Raw genomic sequence first — 11,592 nt, 5'->3', positions numbered from 1 at the left:
AAAGCTTCAGCTAGGCGGGGGTGGAAGGTGTGGCATCTGGAGTTGGAGGGAAGGAATCACAGCTGGGCTCCCTTAGCAGCGCCGACGCATCTGCCTCAGCTGGATTCCGGATCTCGGAAGCCTGGCTCCTGGTCCCTGATGAATGGTTTCGAAGGACTGCGGCTATTGCGGCCGACCTGCAGCTAGGGGAGAGGCTGGAACCTGGGACGCTGAAAGTCCCGGGAAAAGGGTGTTCAGGTTTGGCCTTGGGTGTAGTTTGTATCAGATTGTGAGATTAGTGCGGTGAATCGGAAGGCCACCTCTATGGACAAATCGCTTTCCCTTCCAGGGACAGCAAACTCTCAGAAAACTTTAGTACTAAGGACACATGGCCTAGCCACCCACTTCTTCCTCCCTAGAGATGTTTAAATAACGACATCCTTTAAGTTACCGAAGCTTTTTGGAACCACAATGCGTGTGTGTGTGTGTGTGTGTGTGTGTGTGTGTGTGTGTGTAGGCACCGGCCTAAATTCTTCTGGGGCGGGGGAGGGGGAAGCTAATCCCCCCTCTCCCCCAACCCAGGTACTTCTCCAAGGGAAAAGGAGCCCAGAGGGTAATGTGGTTTTTCCCGCCGAGAAAACGGAGATTGCTAGGTTGAGGAATGGATCTCTCATCTAATCTGACAAGGGGAAAGGGGAGGGAGGAGGTAGTGATGTGATCTGATGGGGCCTGTTAAGGATCAAGATGATAGTCTGAAGAAATAAGTGAATTCGAGGTAGAGCCAAACACAGCTTGGATTATAGCCAGGTTAGACAAAATTCCCAAAGCTGATTCCACAGGAAAAATGACCTGGGGCAAAAAAAAGCACACTTTCCCCTACAGGTACATTACCCATTGCCCTCTTGGGGAATCTTTAATCCTGATGCCAGCCAGGTTGCCAGGACTATCTGAAGTATCCATTCCCTTGGCCTTGTTGTCAGCAGCTTCCTGGGACTTCTTGGAATCATGAGGAAAAGGGGGAAAAGCCTGGCCCTGGCCTCTGGATTTTCCCCATGCAATCTGCCTAGTTAGCTTCATATCCCCAGGAGGAAGAGGTAGAGCCCACTGCCTCCCACCAAACCCTCTTCAAGGAATTCGTGGGACTTGATATACTCTCCAAAATACTGCAGTTTAATTCTGAAAAACACACAATGCCAATATTAATCACAGTAAGAAGCATCACTTTCATGTAAGACATGGCTGCCTAGGGCTGGAAGAAGCCTGGAGCCACCTTTTGGAGACCAAGCTGGAAGGCCTGCTTTATTGTAGGCCAAGGTTTTTGGTCTTTGACTTGAAAGCCCAACTGAGGCAGCCACACAAACCTGAAATACCCTTCTTTCCCCCACTGTCACATGTGTAGGCCTGGATTGGAATGGGGACAAAGGCAAGAAACTAGGGTTGGGATGAGGAGTTTGGACTAACTGGAAGAAAGTAAATGGGCAGATCACATATCGGTTTGGGGCACCTGTCCTGCAATAGGTGAGACAGGACTTTGGGAAACCAATCACCTAGATACCCTCCTGAGGTCCTAATCACGGTGGTCTGGCTCCATATAGGTAACTTATTTAGGAAATACAAAACAGAACAAACAGCCCTATTTCCTGAACCCAGTTGATTTAGCCTCATTCCCAGCTGAACCTGGATGAGTAGAAAGAGAAAGGGGAACCCTAACTGACCTTTATGGCATCTAATGATTAGAACAATGCAAGGGATGAGGGACTGTGACAGGTGTTAATGGGAGAAGCAGGTCTCTGCTTCATTCTGCTTACTTTTTCTGGGTCAAAGCTCTGGAATTTCTCTTAGAACAATCGGGAATGTGGTAGGGAGATTGACATGGGGTAGGGTGAAGGCCAGCTTGGGAAGGAAGAGATGAAAAGTAGGGAAGAGGGGCAGCTAGGTGGCCCAGTGGATAGAGCACTAGCCCTGGAGTCAGAAAGGCCTGAGTTCAAGTGTGACTTTAGATACTTGCTAGTTGTATGACCCTGGGCAAGTCACTTAATCCTGATTACGTCCCCCAAAATTAAAAAATTAAAAATCTTTTAAAAAGAGAGGAAGGAAGACCTTCCTCACTTCCCCCTCCTCATCCAAAAGAAATACTAAAACTACTCTAAGAAGCTACATGTTGAGGTTGTACATTTACCAAAAGCCTTAGGTCAAACAGGGAAAATCCCTGGCCTGACTTAGCTGCCAACACTAAAGTCTTTGCCGAGGATGGAACTCCCCACCATGGATACTCTCTTGAAGCTCTTCAGCAAGGAAGCCAAGAAATAAGGGGCAAGGGAGCCCAGAGTCCCTTTTGAATCCCTTTTTCCAAGTGCCTCAGATGGGGGAGAGGAGGAGAAGGGGAGAAGGATATCAGGAATGAGTTGTTTTATTCTCAGATGGGGATCTAGGGAAAGAAGGCAGACAAAATCAGCTGAATTTGTGCTGCTTCTTCCTTTTCCTAAAGACACACACACACACACACACACACACACACGCCAAAACCCAATTCACACGGTTATGTCTGTACTCTCCTGAGGTTTTCATTCATTTGACTTCTGGTGCTTAGGAATCACTCTACAAATCAGACCACAGTGATTCAGTGGTTACTGTGGTCCCTGAGCCTCTGGGAGACAAAAAATACAAAGGCTGCCTGTTTCTTATGAGCTAAAGTCTAGTAGAGGAGCATAGGGACCACTTATTGGCCTTTTCTAGGATCTCCTGGTAAGTTGGAACAAAGCCACAGTCCCTCTAGTTTTGAGTTGGCTAGGGGGAGGGGACTTTACCCGAGAAGTTTGAATGGAGGGGCCCTGAACTGAAAGGCAACAGGGAGATCATTAGCCCCTGTCCTCTGCCTGTTTCCTTGAGGGAACTGGGTTTTCTATTTTCCAAAGTTTCCACTACTGTGGTACCAGAACAAAATTTAACTTAAAAGTATCTTTGGTCCTCAAATGCCCAGAGACCCATATCAGGGACCCAGAAACTATAACCACTGGGAGAAGGGGAGCAGGGGAACCTGAGGTAAGCCAGATGCAAGAGTCTAGTCTTCCTCCTGGGGGAAAGCAGTGATGGGATAGTATATATGTGCAACTTCTTTCTTTGGCATTCCTTATGCTTGTTTCTGCCCTTTGTGCCTTGTTTTTAGTTGGGGGGCTCATTCCCCCACTGGAGTACTCAAGATATTAAGAGTTCAGTCTGGAGGTGGGGAAGAGTGCTAAGCCCAGTGGTTGGTTCTCCCCAGGCTCCCTCTGCCCCTTCTCTCTCACACAAATGGGCAGCAGCTAGGTTGTTTCTTCTGGGATTCCACATAGTCATGAATCTGGAAGCTGGGTTCATTTGCCTCTTGCTGCCCAGCTCGGTGCTTCAGCTCCCTGAAAGAGGCCAGGGTTGAGATCACGGTTCCAAAAGAGTACCCCTGCTTCCTCATCCCCCATGCTCAGAAGTGATAGGTCCCTGAGGTTCTGGGGAATTCCTTTACTCCTGGGGATGGTGGTGGTGGTGGTAACACTCTTCTTATCCCTCACCCAGTTTCTCAAGAAAGGACCTTCCCCCGTCCCATGGACTGACCTGGCAATAGCCAAAAAGGCTAACTCCACATTCATGCCTGTCTTAGCACTGGTTTCCATGAAAGGCACACCATATTCCTGTCAAGTAGAAAGTATCATCAGGATCCACTGTTCCCCCTGGTAAGTCCCATCCTCAGCCCTCTCTGTATCCCGTGGACAGTCACTTACTCTGGCCAATGTCTCTCCATCTTCTGATCGGACTACCCTTTCTCTGTTCACATCCGCCTGCAAAATCCACACCCATTACTCTGGAGAGGGATATCACTCTACCCTCCTCTCCCATCAGAGCTTAAGTCTTTCCTTTCCCAGAGCTTGGCCCTGCCTGCCCTCTGCTGGTTGCCTGTGGGACTCAAGAACAGTTGATTGCAGACAGTGCCAAAGAGATGGGGTTAGAGCTGGGTACTGGGAGAACCTATAACTGAGGCATTAATTTTACTTGGGCTTGATAATGAAAGACTTCTAGATCCCACAGGTATCAACCCAGGATGCTGAAAGCTCTGGCTAATGTGGTCAGGTCCCATTATAGCCAAGGATTTGGGAGAAGGGGATTGATCTCAACTTCAGTCCTCAAACCTAACTCCACTATGGAAAAGACATGGACATGGACATAAGGATGACTCCATCTCTTGTATCACTCAGGCAGTTCAGGCCTTCCTTATATGTGATGATGGACAGAATAGACCCTCCCCCATAACTATGTCTCTGAAATTTACTAATCAGAAAAGTTTGAACCCTGGGGGAGGAAATGTGGAAGTATGTAGAAGAGAGGAGTCAAAGATGCCACCTTCTTCCACTACATCCACATATTCCCTATGCCTTCACACCTCTCATAGATACTTTTGAATACAGAAGGAGGTATAAGGGGAGGAAGGAAGAGAGAGAATTTGGAACTCAAAATTTTTTTAAATGAGTTTTAAAAAATTTTTACATGTAATTGAGAAATAATGAAATAAAATATATTGAGAAAATTTTTTTTAGAATATTGGTTTGTTTTAATAAATTAAAAACAAAACTGAATGCTATTAAAATAATGGCTAAGCTTCCTCCCCAACCCCCATCCCATATGTTAAGAGATGAGGGAATTGAAGCTGAGAAAGGTTAAATGACTTGCCCATAGCCATTTAGTGTCTGAGGCAGGAACTGAACTCAATTTTTTCCTAACTCAATATTCAGCACTCTATTCACTATGTCATATGGAGTCCTTCGAAGAAAAGACAGGAGAAGACACCTCCATTCTTCTTCTCTACAGAAAACTGGTGGGCTATGTTGTGAAATACTTTTTTTGGAAGATACTAGTATTATTAAACTTTATAAAAGTCTTATTTTATTCTTTGTTTTATAACTCAGGGAGAAAGCAGATGGATACATGATATAAGTAATATAAAATAAAAGACTGAATAAAATTTTTTTACAAATAGAGGCGGACGTAGTTCATGACACTAAAGAAGGTTGAAGAGATACCTTAGCGCAGTAATTGGCCCAGAAGCAATACATACCTTGTTGCCTAGCAACATGATCACCACATCCTTTTGGGCATACTCATGTATCTCAGTTAGCCAGGCCTATAAGAAAGGGTGGGATGAGTGAGTGGAGAAAAAAGGCACCTGACTGGATGGCAGGACTTCCAGCCTGAGGAGATCCCCATCTACCCTAATTAATGCTCTACCCTTTCCTAGTTCCCTCTTCACCTCTCATCAGTCATTTCCTCTGTACTGACTCATTTAACTGGTCACAGTCAATTCAAATTAATGATCATTTACTAAGTATCTAGTCTGTGGAGATACAAAGATAAAAATAAAATAGTCCTCATATTCTACTAAGAGAAAATAAATATATATGTGTATATATATACTGTATAAGTATGTATAAGTATCTCAGCCTTCCTACTTTTCCCTCAGCCAAACTCATCAACCAATCCATCAATCAATCACTTAATTAATAAGCTTTTATTATTATATGTCATAATATATAATAAGCTTACCCTGTGCCAAACACTGTACTAAGTACTGGTGAGTCAAAAATAAAACAAAAACAGTACCTGTCCCCAATAAGGTTATATTCCTATGAAATATTTTCCCTATATCTATATGTGCATATGGAGATATACACATAAATACATATGTATACATATACACATGTATATGCACATACACATGTATATGTTCTAAGTGTATATACACGTGTACATATATGTACATGCAAAATATCTCAAGAGCTGCAAAATATCTCAAGAGCTCAAGTGCAGAGTAGTAGCAATGGTCCCTGGGAGGGGACCTCATACCACTCCTGGTTCTCTGTGTTGCAATCCAGCCCTTTGCCTGTGAGACTGACTGCCCAAACCATAGCACTGTCTCTTTTCTCTGAACTGCTCTGACACTGAAAAGTTTGTGTATCTCTCCATTGCATTGTAAGCTCTTTAAGTGACTCTGTCTTATGCCACTCCTTTGAAACTCTCACAGTGTTTAGTATAGTGCCGCTCTGCACACAGTAAACAGTGAGCACCATTTTGGGCTTGGTCCCTTGAAGGGCATAACCTCTCTTCTTATCTTCTGTTTATCACTCACCCAGCCAACCCAACCTGTAAAGAGACCCATCACATCTGGTGCCGGGAGTCCCAGTGGCCTGGGTCCCTAACTGGCCACTCGGGGGAAGCCTGAAGTTGTTTCTATGTACTTTTATATGAAATGTATATGTGAATCACCCACAGGGCTATGTTCAGAGTCATTTACAAGGCCCAGCAGCTGCTATAGGCTTCTTGCAGACTTCAGCTCATTTGTTAATAAAACACAAAAGGGCAGTTATCTGTTTCTGACTCATCAGCTCAGGTGTTTTTAGAAAGCAGTTTTGCTCCCAGGGCAGGGAGTCATGGTGGGGAGGGAGTCCTGGCCTGGGTGCTATCTGCGGGAGCCACAGAAAGGGAGGGACTTACCCGGATATTGTCAAAGGAGGATTTGTTGGTGATATCATAGAGCAGGAGCAGGGCTAGAAGGGGAGAAAAAGCACAGAGGGGATAAGGAGGGAGGAAAAAAATGGGAACTGGGGGAAGGCTATAGGGCACAGAGCCTCTGGGGAGAGGGTAAAGAGACCTACCCTGGGCATCCCGGTAATAGGCATGGGTGACACTTCGGAACCGTTCCTGCCCTGCTGTGTCCCAAATCTAAGAGGAGACAGAAAATCAGTAAGAAGCAGAGAGAGAAGAACCAGCCACTCTAGAGAAAAGAAAACCCTTTGAAGTAAGTGAGATAAAGTAAAGCATGACTGGGCCCCTCTTGCACTGTGCAAGGTACAAGGTGGAATTCCCTAAAGTGTAGCAGGCCATGTGCCTGGTAGTCTGGTGTCCTTTCCAGTGAGAAGGAGGGAAATACTGGTCCAGAGTCCTTGGACACTGACTGCCTAATGATCTGACTTCCTGGAATTTTCCAGACTCCTTCTCAGGAGATCATCTCCCCCGAGTCAGCATAAGATCCTCCCTCAACACTGGAGGAAGAAGCCACTTGTAAAGTAAAAAGGGGACTGGACATGGAAGGCTTCTAAAATATTTGTTTAAAATCCTTGGGGCAGGGCTAGAAAGAGAAACCTTAAATTGAGAGAAACCTATAATAGAAGCCAGGGAGCTTGAAAACTGTTATTTCTATACAGACAAGAGCAACTACCTCCCTCTCTAGGGCCCCACAGGAAGTTACCCCAAACAGAACATAACCACAACCCTCAACAGGCCTCCTGTGGCTAAGGCCTATCAGCACAGGCAGCCTGATCATTCCCTCTCCTCTCCCCATCCCCCAATCCTGATCCCTCGACTTACCTGCAGTTTCACTTTCATACCATCCACAGTCACCACCTTATTCTAGAAAAGAAGTAAACAATAAGGGTGGAGGGAAACTGGGAAGTTTGGGGGTACTCAAATTCCTCATCTTTTAGCATACCATCCTCAGAGGGATCTCATCCCCTGACCCTCTCGAGGGAGCCTGGAGATTTGGAAAGACCTGGTATCACTTGTGGTCAAACACACCCATGGAGGTCAGAGGGGCTCCAAGAGGAGATGGATTAGAACTGGTTCTCAGCTACCCCTATGCCAGCCTTTTTTTTCCCCCCTAACCTCCCCTCCCCTATTATTTGCTCCACCTTGGGATTGGGATGGTAGAGTATGGACTGAGGCATAATGTAGTTGAAAGGATGAGCCCTAACTCTTAATGAGATGGCCAGGATTCTCCTTATCCTTTCTCCTCTTCATGTTTGTCACCCCAGAAAAATATTCAGTTTTGTGATAGCACCTTGCATAGAGTAGTAATTTAGTAAATGTTTATTGATATCACCATGACTGTCTCCTAGAGACATAGTCCCAAAGGTCCAGCCAGTGGACTTTGATGTGGAACTACTACTTGGTGACTGGGCCAGCTTAGCTTAGGAGCAAGGTGTCTAATTAAGGAGGAGGGGACAAAACCACTGTCATGGAGTTGTTACCATGCTCCGGCTATTATTCATCTCCATTTCCCATGACTGAAGACCCCCAATAATCCTTTCCTCTCAGTTCTTTATGCTCACGTAACAGAGTGGTTTGGGGTCTGAGTCCAATGGCCCAACCATCTCAAATCCCTGGGCTGGGGCAAAGATAAATGTTGATTCCTTCCAGTCCTGCTAGAGAAGTCACTCCTGAGACTGGTGGCCAAGATGGTTGAACCAAGAGAGGAAGTCTTGGACATTTCCTTAGATGTTTTTCCACAGAAGGAGAACCCAGAGAAATTATGGACCATGTAATGTCCAATGTCTTTCCCACAATGTCCCATCCTATTAGACTATATAAGTTCTATGTGGTAAGAGACTGTGTCTATTTTTTATCCTAATACTTAATACAAAGATGTGCACACTGTAAATTACATAAAGAATTGACTAGTTGAGGGAGTTGGGGAACATTCTCTCCAGAGAGCAACGGGACAGATAAGGCAGAGAAGATGACATTCCAACCAAAAGAGGGGAAGAATCATTCTTTTCCTTTCTATGCCTAACAGGTAAATGTTATGATCATTATTTCCAGATATCCCTGGTTGGGACAAAACCAAGGAATTGTACAGTTCCCATAAGTCCACTAAGCAGTAAATGCATAAGAACTCAAATGCAGAGATCTTCTGTGCGACCCCTCAACAGACATGGAGGGAAGCAAGAAGGATAACGACCCCACTGGCCATGAGCTGTAGCCCCAAGGCCCCACTTGTCTGGAGGAGCCCACAGCCACCTCACCCGGAAGTCTATGCCGACAGTGGCTATGAAGGTCTTGGACAGGAAAGTCCCGTCTTTGAAATGGATCAGGAAACAGGTTTTCCCAACTCCTGAGTCTCCCAACAGCATTACCTAGGAGATGAGGCAGAGTTGGGTTAATAGGTTTAGGCAGGACCAAAGAGCTAGTGAATGAAAGGGAGGGAATGTACCAATAGGTGCCTGGAAGTAGTAGGTGCTCATTAATTTCTAATTGACTGATTGGGGGAGTTTGGCAGTCAGAGGCTCAGGGCTGTGGATACAGAGGGGAAGACAGAAGTAAGGGAATTGTTTTGCTAGGATCCAGAGAACAAAAATAAGATGCTGTAGGCATAAATTGGAGGGGAAAAAGGCAAAGTTAGTCTTGATTTCATGAAAAACTTCCTAGAATTGGCACCTTTGGGGAGGGGGAGAGAATTCTTCTTCATTGGAGGTCTTCAAACAAAGTCTGGATGACCACTTGCCAGATACATAGTAGCAGAGATTCTTGTGGAATGTGGAGCCCTGTTGGCTTCTACCCAGCCCCACCCCACATGCCTTTCTAATCAGCACTAGGGAGATAGTCATTTACCATAACCATTCCTCCCAATCTGTCCTGAACTCTACTTCCTGGATTAAGGATGAGTAGGGAGGACACATAAAACATGGTATGGTGGAGAGTTGTTTGTTCTTCCTTCTCAGAGAGGACCATGACATCAGGGAGGTGATGCCATGACATGCAAGTGAATTGGATTTAAGTGGGGCAAGGCTGTGCAAAGTCACAAACCTCACTTTCCCTTCCTGATCCTGGGTCCTAGTATTGGCTCTACCACTGCATAACTGAGGGCCTTTGGGCAAGATGGATGACTTCTGAGGAACATATTTCCTCATGTGTAATATGAGAACCCTGCACTAAATGTGTGATAAGGTCTTTTTCTTGCAAATATTCTGCTTCTATAAGCTGGTAGAGAGGGATTGGCTAACGATCTGATTGAGCAGTTTACCCTGGGGTGGAAGGAGAGGGTAGATAAGGGAACACATGCATCCTAGCTGCCTATTCCTAGTCTCTCAGGTTTCTGAAATCTCTAATTCCAGTTATGAGGAGGGAAGAGTGGTAATGTGTTTTATATGTCATGCTAGTTACCCTTCCAATCAGGCAAATTCCATTAAACACAAACACAAACATACCACCCAGCATCCTCATCTTCTAGGCAAACAGGTTAACTACGGACCTCTGCTCTGTTATCAACAACCTAGATGCTGAGGCTCACTAACCTCTCAGGACATTGGGCATCAGCATTTCTTCTCCCCTTCCCTAATTCAATCAAGTTTTTGATTCAACAGACATATTAAAACCCTCATATGTGAGTCTTCAGGAAGCCCATTTCCTACTACAACAGTAGGCACTGGGGCTTTGTGAGAGCACGTTGAATACTTTCTTTCTGAATGACCCAAACCAAGACCTTAGGACCCCATTTAGCTCTGCTCCTAATCAATGGAATGTTTCCTGGTGGAGTGCTCTGGGATGGGAGTATGAAGATCAAGGCAGGCTTCTAGGAGAGAGGCAGGGTTTTTTTCACGCAGAAGGTATAGCAATGGCCAAATATATACCATATCCCCCAAAGAGTCCATAACAGAACAGAACACATTGCCCCTTTCAAGTACATTAAAGTTCAATTAAAATTACCTTTTTCCTATTCCTTACACTCTGCACTTTATCTCTGTACTCTGTCTTTGTACTACAGATTCTACATGCTTGGAATGCCTTAGACTCAGTTCAAGACCCTCCTCCTACCATAAACCTTTCCTGATCCCCCACCCCAATCTTCGACAACTCTTCTCCCTAATTCTCTGGGATTTATTTTGTATTTATTCTGTATACTACCTGCATATTATATGTGTACATTTTCTCTCCTCCAATAAGCTCATTGAGGGTGAGGGCTATTTCTTTTATTTCCTTAACAACTAGCAAAGTACAAGGCAGATTGCTGGAGCTCAATAAAAGCCTGTTCATTGATAGATTGAGTGGGAGCACTCACTCATCATCTTTTTCAGAGTATCTAAGAATAACTGAACTCTTCCAGGACAGTGAAATGATTAAATGAAGCTAGGTGTCTTAGGTTTGATTTCTCCAGGGAAAAAGAATGAAATTAACTAACTAGCCCAGGGATATTTCTTTAAGTCTATTATGGTGAAGTGGAGACAGGAAGAGGAAAAAGCTCAAGAACCAGTGACGATACCACTTGACTCTATTTTAGGATGTTTTTAACTAAAGAAGCTCTTGAAAGAGGATGAGTGAGGCCGATCTTAGCAAGACAGAACACCTCCAAGGTCCAGAAACTGGCTGTGGCCCTTAGTACCTATATTCAGCAAGTTACTTACCCTCACTAGGTCAGTTTCCTTGTATGTAAAATGAGAGAGTCATACTAGATACTTTTGAAGGTCTTTTCCCTCCTCCCTAACCGGATCCCATCTACTGGGGCAACCCCTGGCCCCTAGGAACAGGGCACGCTCCTTCCAAATCATCTCTTCCCCACCCCCATAACCCTCAACTCCTTCGAACTATTAAGATTGGGAGAAACGCTACTGGGGCTTTCTGGGGACAGGTTCCCACTGCAGATACTCTGGATCTCTGGAAGTTTTCCAGGAAGGAGTGCTAGATCCAATGGAATCTAGCTGGGCCAAAGAATGAGGGGTGGGAAGGAGGATCCCCAGCTTGGGTTCCCCCTGCCCTCACATTCATTCACCTGGCAGAGAAAACAAAACTGGTAAAGAAGTTTGGGAGGTCCCTGGGGGC

The 11,592-nt window shown here is 45.2% G+C and overlaps 1 protein-coding gene across 3 annotated transcripts in view; it reads right to left on the bottom strand.

Annotated features, from left to right (window-relative positions):
• Nucleotides 1–1,128: 1,128 nt before the first annotated feature.
• The window catches only part of RAB37 (RAB37, member RAS oncogene family), a 104,467-nt gene continuing 94,003 nt past the window's right edge, over nt 1,129–11,592 (bottom strand). For 2 of the 3 annotated variants that reach the window (XM_072645619.1, XM_072645617.1), the window contains 8 exons: nt 8,802–8,912; nt 7,369–7,410; nt 6,657–6,723; nt 6,496–6,548; nt 5,063–5,128; nt 3,735–3,791; nt 3,568–3,644; nt 1,129–3,371 (listed from right to left, as the gene is read on the bottom strand). In XM_072645619.1, the coding sequence (XP_072501720.1) occupies nt 3,263–3,371; nt 3,568–3,644; nt 3,735–3,791; nt 5,063–5,128; nt 6,496–6,548; nt 6,657–6,723; nt 7,369–7,410; nt 8,802–8,912 (582 nt within the window). In that variant the 3' untranslated portion in view covers nt 1,129–3,262. The remainder of the gene's footprint in view (nt 3,372–3,567; nt 3,645–3,734; nt 3,792–5,062; nt 5,129–6,495; nt 6,549–6,656; nt 6,724–7,368; nt 7,411–8,801; nt 8,913–11,592) is intronic. The other variant, XM_072645618.1, reaches the window with a different exon arrangement.

Source organism: Notamacropus eugenii, chromosome 2 (assembly GCF_028372415.1).
Source record: "Notamacropus eugenii isolate mMacEug1 chromosome 2, mMacEug1.pri_v2, whole genome shotgun sequence".
NCBI lineage: Eukaryota > Metazoa > Chordata > Mammalia > Diprotodontia > Macropodidae > Notamacropus > Notamacropus eugenii.
Note: the sequence above shows the minus strand (reverse complement) of the source record. Positions and strands in the feature narration are given on the sequence as shown.